This window comes from Erpetoichthys calabaricus, chromosome 2 (assembly GCF_900747795.2).
Source record: "Erpetoichthys calabaricus chromosome 2, fErpCal1.3, whole genome shotgun sequence".
In the NCBI taxonomy this organism is placed as follows: Eukaryota; Metazoa; Chordata; class Cladistia; order Polypteriformes; family Polypteridae; genus Erpetoichthys; species Erpetoichthys calabaricus.
This window is the reverse complement of record NC_041395.2, coordinates 165534483-165549743: the sequence shown is the minus strand read 5'-3', so window position 1 is coordinate 165549743 and position 15261 is coordinate 165534483. Positions and strand designations below refer to the sequence as shown.

Here is a 15261-nt window from a genome sequence, read left to right as displayed (position 1 = left end):
GGGTCCGAGTCTCACAGTCTGGAGCCGGTTGGTAAGAAAGTCTTTTATCCAGACACATGTGAGAGGGGGGAGGCCAAGAGTGACATGTTTGGTGATGAGAATGTCAGGAATGATTGTATTAACAGTTGAGCTGTAATCCACAAACAGCATCCGGACGTAGCTCTGCTGCTGCTACAGAGGGCTCAGCACAGAGTGGAGAGCTACAGCAATGGCGTCTTCTGTGGATCTGTTCATGCGATATGCGAATTGGTAGGGATCGAAGTCTTGGGGGAGATAGTCCTTGATGTGCTGGAGAACCAGTCTCTCGAAGCACTTCATAATTACTGGAGTGAGGGCCACAGGGCGATAATCATTTAGGCTGGTGATGAGAGACTTCTTCGGCATTGGAATGATTGTGGCTGATTTTAGGCAGTATGGAATGACTGCCTGGGCTAGGGAGAGGTTGAAGATTTTGGTAAAGATAAAGGTGAGCTGGTGGGCACATGCTTTGAGCACCCTACCAGGCACTCCATCTGGGCCGGCAGCCTTCTTGGGGTTCACTTCCAGGAGCACCCGTCTGACATCGTGCCCCTTTATAGTGAGTGGAGTAGTGCAGGAACCTGGTGAGGATGGGAGCAGGGCTGGAGCAGGTGAGTGCTGCTGTTTCGATGATTCAAAGCAAGGAAAGAAGCAGTTTAGCTCCTCTGCTAGTGGTGCACTCAGACCTCCTGTTGTTGCATCACAGCCTCTGTAGTTTGTGATGTTTTATATTCCCTGCCACACCTCCCGTGTATTGTGGCTGGACAGGTGGGACTCTGTGCTCCTTTTATGGTCTGTCTTGGCTTTTTTAATTTAAAAGTTTAGTTAAGTTTCAAAGTAAAACAGTTCACACAAAAAAGAAAATTAAAATAGCAAAACAGGTAAAAAATTCATATTAAGAAAAGTTCTGTTCTAAGCTTAATCTTGTTACATCTCAAATCGTTACTATTTACTTAACATTTCTGAACCATTTCAAAACGTTTCTGAACCATTTCAAAACGGTCAGAAAACTGTATGCTTATCCCATTTCTAAGTTGAAAATGGGTCTTTCAAGTCCCAGTTTACTGGGACTTGTTCTAAACACAACTGCAACTAATTCATTCTTTTAACAGGCAGATTTTGACACTCAGGAGCTTTCTTTTTTTAGGATATACCTTATACATCAACTATTTAATTGTTTTTTGTTGATATATTCGGTCACTGAACCATGCTTTTAGCAGGCAGGTATCTTGAAGACACTTCTAATAGCACACTCCATAAATGAGGACACTTAATTGATGTAACAACCAAGGTGGAGTCAAATATAAAATATAGGAACATAAGAAATAGTTCAATAAAAATAGCATACATCTTATTTGGTGCAAATAATCCAGTCAAGATTACACAACTCTGAAGTACTACTCTACTTTGTAATGTATTTAACATATAGAACATCTTCCAACGTTTGTACAAAATCTATCTTTAAACAACTTCCATTTCTACCGTGGTGTTTTTGTTGTCAAACAGGTTTGAAAGCAGGCTGTGTGGGGCTGGGAATAAAGCACTGACCTTTACACTACAAGGCTGATGGTTCATATACTGGACCTGACTGGCAGTTTCACTTAGGGCAAGTCAGGTAACACCACTATAGTGACATTTTTTAAAATGTATCTCTTCAACTGTACAATATCTAGGTCTTATAACACACCGAATAAAGATGTCCACTAAGTAAGATATAATATGTGATAATAAAGTAGCTGCCAGCCTGTTACTAACTTCATAACTTTAAGCACATATACCACATCTAATTTTAGTTTCAATTTATTTTGGATCAAAAGATTACACATCTTCAGTCTTTAATTCAATTCAAATGATTATATACATGTTTTGTCTTGGTAGAGTAATATGTATATTGCTCTACTTTCCCCTATTGTATTATTAATATGTAGCCTTAGAATGCCTAATCTCACAGACTTACCACTGTTTATAAGGTATTATTGTATATAACTTATCCCCATCTTCCCTTCTATATCTATAACCTTAGGCAATTAGATATAGTAAAAGACAAGCAGAAGTTAAGTTACAGTTTAAACAATGTATTAGTATTATTGATAATATTCATAAATAATAACAAAATGCAAAGTACATTTGAATATTGGCAACCATACAACCTGATTAAATGATGATATGTAGTTCAGGTGGCACACAGACTTCTGGTTACTTAAATGTCTCTAGTTAAGGCATCATTGATGCTCAGCTTTCAGCCACATGTCTGTTCAAAATGGCTGCTGAGCTGTGCTGTTCATTGTGTTCTCTTCAGGTTAGCAAGAGAGATGCTTCTTCATCATATGTTGGTTGGTAAGAGAGAGATACTGAGGTTAAACACATACATTTATAGATGTTCTGTCCAATCCCGAGAGCCAATAGGACATCATGGTACTTAAAGGCCTCTGAACCAAGCCAATTCCAAACAGCCATACTTCAGACCAATGGGGGAAATAGAACATCTTAACATCTGCCCCCAAACCATATGTTAAAGTACACCTTAGCCCATTTGCGGGGGTAGAAATGACTTTAGCAAAGAAACACTTGCCAAACTGGTTTAAAACACACATCCCCCAAATCCTGTCGTAAAATTCAAAGAGGCTCAGCCGTAAAAGAGGGGCAAACACGAATGCCTCTCACCAAAGAAACACTAAATTACATTGCTTTGCCTAAAAATCAAATAAAGACATACAAAAATATTCATCAAATAATATGTAAAATCTCACATCACAACAATACAGTAGTATCTTTCTTCACAAATGGATCCCACAATAATATATAAAAAACAGAAATGTAATCGAATAGGATCTAACTATGTAACATTTACATGCATATGCATACAATATATATGTTGAATTTATTCATTTTTTGTCGACATATACTATATGTAAACATACAGTGTATTTATGTGTGTATATATGTAAATGTGTGTATATTATGTATATGTTTATACTGTATAATATATATGTGTATAATTAAAGGCATTCAAATTTGGTAAACATGGTACCTCAGGCTTAGAAGAAAAGTAGGTTTTAAGTAAAGTTAAAACCTATGCCTTAATAAAATATCAATAACTAAGACAAATAGTGAAAGTAGAAATTATTTGTTTTTGAATGGTGTAGCAGTGCCAGTCTTGACAATGCTATAAAAAAAAAAAAAAAAATCTTTTCCTGAAACAAGTTTTTCTCCAGTGACAGAGATAGCCACACCTCTGGAATTGTAGAAAAGAAAAGAGGAAGGTTAAATTGCACTTACACCAGTGCAGCGTTTCCAAAGCAGCAGGCAAAAACAACACTTGCATAAGATGGTATGGATCACAGGTGTTTTGCTGTTTCTTTTTTACCAAGAAAGTGGTGCAGGTAAGAAGTATTTAATAATCTTGTTTATAACGTTTTTGTGAAATGAATAATTGTAAGGTAAGCTGCCAGAGAAGCATATTACAACAAAGAATTAAAATGAACATAGATAAAATAACATGTATACTTAATAAATATACATCACCATACCTTGGAGAGTTCCTTTGATTAGTGCATGGCTGAATGTAAAGAATGGAAATTGTGTGTTGAGTATAGATGGGGAAAATTATCCTGATTTTGTTTTTTGTTTTTTTGATAGCTAATGAACTGTCATACTTTTTAAGAGGTGTTCATGATCAATTCCATTTTCCATCAAGACATGTTTTAGTAAAAAAATAAATACATTATATATATATATATATATATATATATATATATATATATATATATATATATATATATGTTACATAGTTTACTGTCAAATAATGCAAAGAGTATGCGACACGTGTTTTGCCTCATTTGCGCTCATCAGGCGTACACACTTTACTGCTCCCCTCTCGGGGATCATAATTCAGGTCTGGACTCAGACTACGAATGCAATGAATGTAGTTACTCCAGACCTACAGGCTGTCAAATAAACGAACCATACGCAGCGTAAAGGGACTTTGTCTTTGACACTGACGTCCGAAGTTCGATGTACTGTCATTAATGGCATTTGTATTTTATTTAAATATACAAGCTAATTTTTTTTCTGCAAAATGAGAACTTTGGTGCAGCAGTAACTGAACAGATAAGGATATTCCTAACTATTATGTGTACTTGTCTTGATTCTAAAGTCCATGTTTCTGCTGTTTTGCACATGATTTTTTTTCATAAATCCAGACTGTTCACCAGATAAAAAGTTAACATTAATTCTTGTTACTTTAAGAGCTACGTAATGAATGATTGTTACTAAATCATAAGAGATTTTACATGAGAGTGGGGAAAATACCTAAATTCCGAAATATTTCATTTAAACATCTTATCCTGGTTTCCTATTCAGGTGACATTGTAGATTCCAATAACCCTTAATTTAAAAAAATACAACCTGGTTTCCGTCTTGAATGCGCTTGCATTTAATTTCTGTTGATGCCCACTTACATGAGTTACTATTTAACTAAAAAAAATTTGTCAGATTAACTTCCTCAACTTTTGTGAAAGTTTTAAAGACCTAAATTAAGTTCTCAAGTAGCCTTCTGGAAAGGCTCAGTATTTTTTTAGCTTTTCCTTTAGTTCAGGGCTGCACTTGATTCCTCTTCTCTACACAGCTACTAGTGCAGTTGTCTTTTTTATATAGTGTGTTAAACAAAACTGTGCCCCATACTCAAAATGTAGTCTCTCTATACTATTCCGTACTCACTGTTGTACAGCCAGATCATAATTTCCTTTCATTTACATTTATAAGTATTTTATTAAATATTATCTAACATCATTTTAACAATTTCTGTTAAACAGTAAAATCATTTTAGAGCTTATTGCCTGGAGGTCTGATCACTCATTTTACTTTTATAATTAATGTTCCTCTTACAGGGATATAAAACACTATTTATACTATATATACTATATATATTCATATATATTAGTTTTTGCTCAGTCTTAACAAATGTCAAGACTCTTCAATTTTATTGTTTTTGTTGCGTCTTCGGTGTTTGATGTTCTTTCAGTTTTGGTGTCAAGTTTCTAACTATATCAGAAATAAAAGTAATAGTGATTCAAATACAGACCCCTGAGAAATTCCACTGATGACTCACCTGACTACTTTGTAGAGCATTTTTCTCTTATCTGTACTCTTCACACTTCACACTTTTAAAAGCTTGAGCCCCGATTTCACAACTTACTGCTGATGTCAGTGGCTACTATCATCAGCATTATTGTTTGGTGTGATAATATGTCATAGCCTTTTTGAAAATCCTAGCAAGTGTCAAGGGCTTTACTTTTATCTAGTACATTTGTTAGACTTCTTTTCAAAGAAGTCTAACAAATGTGTCTGCCAGGGTCTTGCTCTTTTTAACCAATCTAAGTAGTAGAAGCTGTATTACATAGTAATGAAATCATGTGTACAAGGTGTTGTAAACTTCTTACATGCATTTGTGACCAACAGGCTACACATGTGACATGTTTTTTATTTGGAATAGTTTTTGTTTCAACTTTTACAGTATTTAAATTTTTGATTATAAGCTAACATGCTAGATGTGAGGCTGGTTGCCCTATGATTAATTGAATCCATTTTGTCACTATTTGTCATTTTGTTTTAAAGCCCTTTGTAATTTTATGTCATTAGGCATTGTTCCTCTCTGACATATTTGGTATGAAAGGTTTACTAATGGTTTATAAGTAACATTTCACAGTTCTTTTATTCTGGTGGTAAAACTACCTAGGCTTAAGGATTTTGTAAGTCATCAACACATCTAATGCTTGAATCACATCTTACTCGTAATTTATAGGCTTCAAAGGAATACTACACCTAAAAATTATATATATTTTTTTATGTTCCTTAACCCATCCCGGCATTGTGCCCTATGCTAGCTGGGACAGGGTCTGGCACACACAATGACCCTATTTAGGACTAAGCGGATTAGATCATTACTACTAACCCCATGTCATGTCTAGTGATGCTCAAGAAAATACATTATCTTATGTTTTCAATTAGAATGCACATTAACAATGTTTCTGATAGAACGGGAGCTGATGGTGTCTAATGCTGGGAAATAGCAAACAATATTAAAAACATCTATTAATAAAATTTCACATTACTTGTGTCACATAACCTGCGGTGGGTTGGCAGCCTGCCCAGGATTGGTTCCTGCCTTGTGCCCTGTGTCGGCTGGGATTGGCTCCAGCAGACCCCCGTGACCCTGTGTTTGGATTCAGTGGGTTGGAAAATGGATGGATGGATGTGTCACATAATTCATATGTCAAGTCATAAGTTTGCTCACAATGTCCAAAGCACATATTTTTTTATAAAAATACTGTTAAAAAGATATGGCTGGAAAATAAAAGCAGTCCACAAACAGGAAGCCCCTTTACCTGGTGTTACACGTTTCAACTGAAGACCCAACTCTCCCCCTTATTCATTGATCAAGAGTCCTGTCTCCAATTCAAAAGTTCATTTAATTTGTTATCCCATGGTGCATACACTTACCAAATCTTTCAATTCAAGTAGGGCCTGGTGTCAGGTTATTTAAATTCTTTTTGAACTTTTAACTTTGATTTTTGATTTGCTCTTTGGTTTTGGTGTTTCAATCTCTTTGTCTTGGTGGTTCTGACCTCTGCCTATTTTTTTGACCATGTTTCTGGTGTGCATTCTGCATTTCCATTATCTCTTCTCAATATGACACTGATGTGGTTGTGTCGTAACACAGGGGCCCAGACCTGAAATAAGGTCAGGTCTGGCTTTTTATGTGGGTGTTTTGGAGGCCGACTCCCCTTTTTCTGTTTACTTTGGAAGGATTACACAACAGTTTGCTCTTCCTGTAGGTTTCTAATATTTTACATTTTATTCTTAGCATGGGTTGTTTTAAGGACTTGTTTATACCTTTGTATGGATTGTCTCTGCTTCCTACTTTTAGACATAAAATACCTTTAATATTCTGATAATATTCTGATTCTGATGTGTTGCAAAGTAAATCTGTGACTTGTTCCCATCACTGGTTTTAGCTTGGCCAGTCCAGGGCTGATGATTGTGTGAAGTGCTGTTAGGATAATCCCTAACCCAAATATTCCTAAATTGAATTTCTAAGTAGATGAATGAACTAACAGTCATAACAAAATAAACCTGTATTTTATATGTTAATATATATATACCACCTAGAAAACAAAATGGATATTTAATAAAATTGCACAAAGAGTGAGATATGTGGTGCAGAGGCTTGAACTGAAGTTCAGCACCCAGCTTTAAGTGGAGTTTATACCTTTTCCCTACATCTGTGTGGGTGTGCATGGGTTCATAGGATGTTTTCTAGATCTCAGAGTTAGCCTAATATGGATGAGCAGACACTGTAATGAAATAATGCTCTTCCCATAAGTACTGAGATACTTTAAAGGAGAATTTACAACCATGTTAGTAATAAGTTCTATTTAAATGTAATTTCCCTATCCAAAATGCTGTTTAAACCTCAAATGTGTCTTTGTCTAAAAAATAACTGTTATAGAACAAATGCAGCATTTACAAATTGTTCCTCATGAAGATATTATCTTTTATATGAAAACACCCATGATGTCCAGAAGCACCTTTCAGGATTATTGCTCTTTGCACATAATATACTGTTTACAATATAAAATAAACATACAGTGTGCTCAAAGGTGACTAAAAAGATTTCTGTATAATAAAAATAATAGATAGTTAAGTATGTTTTCATGCCTCAAGTGCCAAACATGTGCAAATATTCTGGTTGCATTAGTTTTATTAGCTACAGATCATACCTAAGTGACATTTTTAAACTTCCTCCTTCAGAAGAGAAATGAAAAAGAGCTAGAATTAAATGTGGAAAGTGACATTTTAATATTGTTCTTCATAAAATGGGCCATAGATGCAAAAATGCCACAAAAGTCCTTTTAGAGTAATAATAAACAGTGGTTTAGATTGAACAAGGTGGACATGGTTGCCTCTTGTCTAAACATGAAGTGATGAGGATGGTGAGGGACACAAAAAGAATTCCAGATTTGGAGGACAGCACAGCTTGATTGTATCTTAGATACATCAATTCTGCAAGCAAAAATCAGATGGAACAAACAGATGTTTTCACGTACACATGATACGTTGAAATTCTCACTTACATGTGTTCCATAGAATAGTGAGAGCAGTACCAACATACACCGTGAATATAATCCCACTTTTTAAGTTCATCTAGATCTAACTGATGCAAGAGACACTTATTCATTTGTCAGTATTTTTCTAAGTACTGTATTGGAATAATCTGGATCAACAACTGAATGCCTCATGCAGAAAGTCGTTTAAGAGCTGACCTTTTCACGTCACAATAACCAAAAACCCACCTCAAAATCAGAAAGAAATAATTGTCTGAAGGCATATTTTTGCAACTATCATCAGATTGAAAACCTCCAGATTGGAAAAAGACGGACTTTAAGTATACTGTATACAGAAGAACATCAACATTAAAAAAAATTATGCTGCTATCCAAGTCAGAGGAAGTTGCACTGCTAAGCACAAGGCATCCAATATTTCTACACCTGTTCTTTGAAAAAATATGTATTTCAGGTCTGCATTTTTCACTTGCTGAAAGGGCACATTCTTTTAAATGTACTTCATCTCTTACTTGCTTTTTAAAGTTTGTTTAAAATTTTTTAAACACTCAGTTAATAAATTAAGATTTCAGAAATAAAATTTAAGGTATCTCTGTATCATGGAAAAACAATTAAGAATGAATTATTTTGCTCTTGTATTACTGACTGAAAGGTAGGAAACGGCTCTATTCAGGATGCTAGTCTGTCACAGGTCCCTCTCCCCTACACCTCACACAGTGCTAAACTGAAATGCCATAATTTTGTATAAATATAGTAAATGTATATTTTAACAGCAAATAGCTGTAGTGCAATTAATGATTTAAAATGATTAAAACATATAAGTGCATATACTGTATATTTACATTTTAACGGTTTCATTGTCAATATCAATTAATTGATTGAGTGAGAATATACATACATACTGTATATGTGTATTTTGGTTGTTGTCAGAGAAATAGGAAAAAATAAACAATAAGACAGCATTTTAATTTCTTTTATGCCATATGTATTATGGATAAATATTTTTGTCATATTTTATTAATTAAAGTATGTATTTTAAGGAAATTTCATTTATACAGTATTAGTATTTTATAGTAATTGAACAATAAGCCTACAAAATTTCATTTGGTCTATAGTTATATTATAAAAGTACACTCTTATTATAGGACATAAAACCTCTATTTGTCTGTTTATGCAGGAAATTAGTGTAAACAGTTTTTTAAAGGGATTAAAAAAAATCTGAATCAACCAATCAAGTAACATGAAATCGGTGATTGGTATTAGCCTTAAATAACCTGATCGCAGCATCCCTAGAGGAAAGCCTAAAACTGGTCAATGCCACATAAGCAATTGTCAGCCATGGAATTCAAAACCATGACCATGAGGTCGCAGTACTAACCACTATGCCTGAATGAATAAAGAAAAGCAAAATCTGTCATGCTGAATATCAACAGAATTTAGATTTCTTCAACTTTGGGCCATATTTTTATTGCATTGTAGACTTTTTTTTTGCATTCCAGGTACCATACATCACATTCATTCACCAGAGTAACAATGTTTACTGTAAATGTAAAAGTTTAGGTTATATTGTTTTATATCATTAAGACTGTTCACCTTCCTAAACACACAAATATGTATAAAAAGATCAATATTGCTTGACAGGTTGTATTTTCAATTGTTTACACATGGCTGCATGAAAAGGTTATATTTACTGGGCTCAATGTTGCCATCTGCTGAATCTTCTTACAAAGTAAGGTACACTTGGTGTTAAGGTCATTTTTCAAGATTCTAAACTTTTATTTATTTTACCACACATACACACTCAAGCGTATATAGTTAAATGCAACTCAGTGACCAGCCTGTACTGTGCAATGAAATTAAAAGGTATACATTAAAAATTGATATAAAATATTCAAAGATCTTAATCTGACCGTAGAAGTGGTGACCTTGGAAATGCACCATTTTATATAATGTTATTTTTAAAATTTTTGGAAAAGGTGCCATGACAATGATAAAATTCACCTATACTGCAGTAATTATAGTTTTTATATATGTGATGTTATGAACAAGGAGCCCCAAAGCATGTAAGTCCTAAAACAACACTGCCCACTGTGAGGGAATTTAACATCAAACCCTAGCTAGGTATAAGGGCAAGTGCAGTCTTCATAAACGTTTTATTTTCACAAAATGCTCTGTTATACTGTAAAACTCCAAAAAGCACAAAAGGCAAGAAGGGGTTGTTGACAAATGCAATCCAAGCTGAACAAAGAATATTTGATCTTCAGTACATGTGCGTTAATCCTGCTGCACTGAATAAGCTCACACCTTCTGGTGCACGGTGTCGATGCAGCACGGAGAAAAAAAAGAAAGAGACAAATATATGGGACATTGGGTACAAATATGTGGTACTTGTAAAAGTTAGCTTTTTTCAGTTTTATTCTGTCAATGACGATGATGCTCTAACACCAACACCCCCCCACCCCCCCACCTCGCCTCTCCTGATCTGACTCTAAGTAACAGCACCAGCGTAAATTCACACCCGATCTGACGCTGTTGTTTTCAAATAATATTGCATTAATGTGATGATGTTTTCTGATTGGTACTATTCAGGTCATAAAATGATTTCTTCTAAATATCATATATATCTACGTCTGTGTTTTTTTTTTTTTGTTTTTTTTTGACATCATAGACCATAAGTTGCATACTAATTCTGCGTGAGCAGGAACACTCAATAAAACTGAATAAAAAAAAAATCAAGTGACGGTGAGATACGAAGAAGGCAGATTCACCAGCTTTTGTGTGTCAGCTTTCATCCCTCCAGATCAGAGAATGTCCAGTTCCATTACCTCAAAACACTACTCACATCTCCAGTGATTCCCAGTTTCAAATAAAAACTAACAGCATCAGATCCCTAGGGCGGTAGTATGTATCGTGATCATGACTGAGAGAATAAAAGTGAAACAAAAGGTAACTTTTACAAGTACAGTACTATAAATGTACACGGTCTGTTACAGACACAAACCAAATGTATGTGTGAACTGTATAATATTAAGAATAAGAGCAGCTCACTACTGAAAATGGCAAATATAGGAGGCAGTGGGGATGGAACCAGTGGCCCCATGACTACAAGCCAGCAAATCTTACCGCTACACCACAGAAGCTGTTGTATTGTTTTTGAACCTTTTGTAAAAGTGTTTATTTGATCTTTGGACTTCAGGCTTCACACATTCTATAGTTTATGCCTACATTTTGTAACATTTATTACTAAAATATGAAAATGTTTCTGTTTTAACAATGTGTTTACACAGATTACTGTAGAAACGGAACACACATGAAATACATGTGTTCCAAATAACGATCTATTATTTCCACTCTAAAACTCCAGCAGATCACTCACTTCCAGATAATCAAACAAGGCATGAGCTGGGAAAACTTAGTGAACGTTCTGCGACGGTGGGAGATGGAATAGCCGGCTGCTTGTCTTATTCGGCACATTTACAGGACAAAAGACGCTGACGGAGAGGTGCGAATGAATTTAAGTAGGGCCAGATATACTATACTATATATAAGTTTTCTCTTAGGCTCTGGTAATTCTAATGTTAAGCAAATAGGCACAATCCACCCATCACTCATAAGCTTCTACATTCCAGAGCATTTCTAGAAATGTTTTAATGACACAGATTGGTAAACTTGTTCATTAATTAAGTTCCAAGAATGAAGTATAAAACAGAAAAAAACAACACAATAACAAAAGAGACCCAGTACTTGCTCCATAAAATGTAGCATCATATCAACTTATCATTAAAGTCAGTCTTTAATTTAGCAAACACTTATACCAAAGCATTTTTAAAATCTTGAGTCCATGAAACTAGACCCATACACCCCTTGAAGTGAAAACAACAAATATTGTTGGCACTCTCAATTTTTGTTGGCATCCTGTTCCTCCTTGAGATAGAGGAGTATGAGCATGAGGTGCTGGTGCAGAACCATTTATTGTAGGTACTCAGCTGTTGAAATGGAATAAAGCCATCAAGGACTGGACCAAGACTGGAGCAAAGGGAACAAAACATACACTATGCCATATGTATTTTTTTGTACTGGCAATCATGTTTTAAAAGGTACAGCAAACTTTACTGTCACAAAAGAATGATAAACATAATTTTCTTTAATCTCATTGAATCAAAAAATTAAGAATAAAATAAAGAAAATATATTTCAAAACATAAATATTAATAGGCCATTACCATCAAAAACCACAGTATCAAAACAGGATAGCGAACACATCATAGTCACAAGTGTCAGAGGTGACACAGGTGAAGACTTGAAATCTTCCCAAGGAACAACTTCCATCTGAAATAATAAATTAGCAGAAAAAATTTAAAAACTCACAAAGTAAATAGGTGGCACGGTGGCGCAGTGGGTAGTGCTGCTGCTTCACAGTTAGGAGAGGGTCCTCCCTGCATGAAGTTTGCATGTTCTCCCCATGTCTGCATGGGTTTCCTCTGGGTACTCCGGTTTCCTCCCACAGTCCAAAGATATGCAGGTTACGTGCATTGGCAATCCTAAATTGTCCCTAGTGTGTGCTTGGTGTGTGTGTGTGCGAGCGCCCTGTGGTGGGCTGGCGCCCTGCCTGGGGTTTGTTTCCTGCCTTGCGCCTTGTGTTAGCTGGGATTGGCTCCAGCGGACCCCCGTGACCCTGTGTTAGGATATAGCGGGTTGGATAATGGATGGATGGACAAAGTAAATAATAATCAAAGTCTAAACTCCAGAAAACCATAATCAGACTAATACAAATAATAAATCATTAAAGAAGTAATATGAAGAATTAGACGAAAAAACAAACAAAATAAATCCTTCAATAGGGAGAACTAAAAGAAGGAATAAATCAAACTAAAAAGAGGGCTAAATCTAATTTTCAAATATCCGTTGAACTTCAACAAAATGAAATAGCTATATGAAACACGATCCAAATAACAAAACCAACAGAAAATGAAAATAATCCAAAAATCAGCAGAGTAAAATACAAAGGTAAAGAGTAAGTGAGGCCCAGTGAGAACATGCAGTACCTTGACAAAGTCCTAGATCACGTCCTTTTAATACAGTAGATCAAGGGTGTGTCATGCATGGCCACCTTATGATTACCTTCCAGACTCAGAAAAGGTATGCTATACCCCACTGGAGTAAGAGGTGGCGCCACTGCTAACAATGCAGTCTCTTTCCTCCTCCATAGCTCTGAGAAGCCACCCAGTGAGGGCACCTTAGTCACATCACTGTTTAAATAAACCACACCTATTTCACATGGGACGACATAAATTCGAGAATACCTGAAAGATGGCATCTCAGTCTGAGGAACACAGCCCCACATGAAGGAGCTCTCCTACCCAGACCTGCTCAAGAGAACCAATAATTTTGAGAAGCTAAAGAGGCATCTATTACACCTGATTTCCATTGTGCCACTGCACACTCACTCCATCTTTTGTTTGATTCTCCTCTCCCTCATTTACACCTCGCACTGGGCTGCCATAATTAACAGCACACCTGTCAGCAGTGACTGGACATCACATCCCCCTTAGGCTCCATCTTTAATTGAAAAGATCAAACAAAAACAAAAAGAGCAACCTGAGGTGGATAAGAACACAATCAGGAGAAAACCAGCCAAGCACGGTTAAATGAAAGAACAATGTGGTAATAAAAAGCTATAAAGTCAAACAGATTATTTTCCCTGAAGGTTGGAAGAGGGCCATAAGATGACATTCAGTCAAAACCAGAAACAAGTTGAAATGTGAAGACAAAACCTTTTGTACAAAGTCTAATCTCTAGTCAGAAATCAAAGTCTGCTGAAAAAACAGAAAGTTCAGAAAGCAGAAATTCAAGAAAGAAATTTGTACCCTGTTCATTTTGAGTTTTTCCATCCAAACCATTTATACAAATAGCTTGTTGTGCCAGTATTTCAAGGGTTGTTTGGATGAAATAAGACTTTACGCCATCAGAAACAACATTCCTTTTCAACTGGGTGCAGCATACCGGTAAAGGGAATGATAACACCTTGGCACCTAAATGCAAAACAAAATAATGTTGAGGTACAGTGAAATAATCACTACGATCAAGAACATTATAATGCAAAGGCAATTGTATAAAAATGTACCTAACATAAAAAATCCCATATGCCGATGTATACTTCTGCTTAGAAAAATTATCCATCCATCCATCCATCCATTTTCCAACCCGCTGAATCCGAACACAGGGTCACGGGGGTCTGCTGGAGCCAATCCCAGCCAACACGGGGCACAAGGCAGGAACCAATCCTGGGCAGGGTGCCAACTAGAAAAATTATGTCTAAGAGAAATAAAATCTCAAATCAAACATCTCATAACACAAATGAAATATTGTGTTATGGGACCTAGTCTGTGTTCTTATATGCCGTTTTATCCAGGGGCAGGAACATGAGAACAGGAAATGCCATCAGAATTAACAGGTCAATCAGAGAGGATGGCTGTGATCTGGGCAGTAAACAGGACTCTCTATAGACAGTAGAAGAAAGAAAGATGATAGCTAAGATACTGGCTATCATGAAGAATATCTCCTACTCCCTAGAAGGAAACCTGTGGAACACCTCCATCATGAGGCTGTTTCTACCACAGTGCTCCAGGGAGTGCTACTGAAGGTATTTTTTTAACCTGTTGCCATTAGATGTTACGTCATATCTTCTTGCTAGACTGTTTTTCAACCATTTTAGCAAGATTATTTAAATTAGATGATGAACATATTTGTTTATTCATTTATTCTACTATTGTATCTTGAGTTTATTCTATATAGATTTGTTTGCTTCTAGCTAGAGATCCACAAAGGGAAAAAATGAGACACTTATTTTAAAACAGTTTGTTATTCCTAAGCTTTCGACTATCGGCCAGTAGCACTCACCCTGGTGTTGATGAAGTGTTTTGAGAGACTGGTCTGGAGTCATATCATGTCCATCATCCTTCCCACCTTTGATTCACACCAATTTGCTTACAGGGCTAACAGGTTTACTGAGGACGCTGTTGCTGCTGCTCTCCATGCTACCCTGTCCCATCTGGAGCACCAGGAGAGCTACGCACGTCTCTTCTTTATTGATTTTAGCTCTGCTTTTAACACCATCCTCA

At 35.9% G+C, this 15261-nt stretch overlaps 1 protein-coding gene across 1 annotated transcript in view; it reads left to right on the top strand.

Annotated features, from left to right (window-relative positions):
* The first annotated feature begins 3313 nt into the window (after positions 1-3313).
* The window catches only part of LOC127526635 (mucin-2-like), a 57794-nt gene continuing 45846 nt past the window's right edge, over positions 3314-15261 (top strand). Inside the window, exon 1 of the mRNA XM_051922561.1 lies at positions 3314-3401. Coding sequence (XP_051778521.1) covers positions 3347-3401 — 55 coding nt within the window. The 5' untranslated portion in view covers positions 3314-3346. The remainder of the gene's footprint in view (positions 3402-15261) is intronic.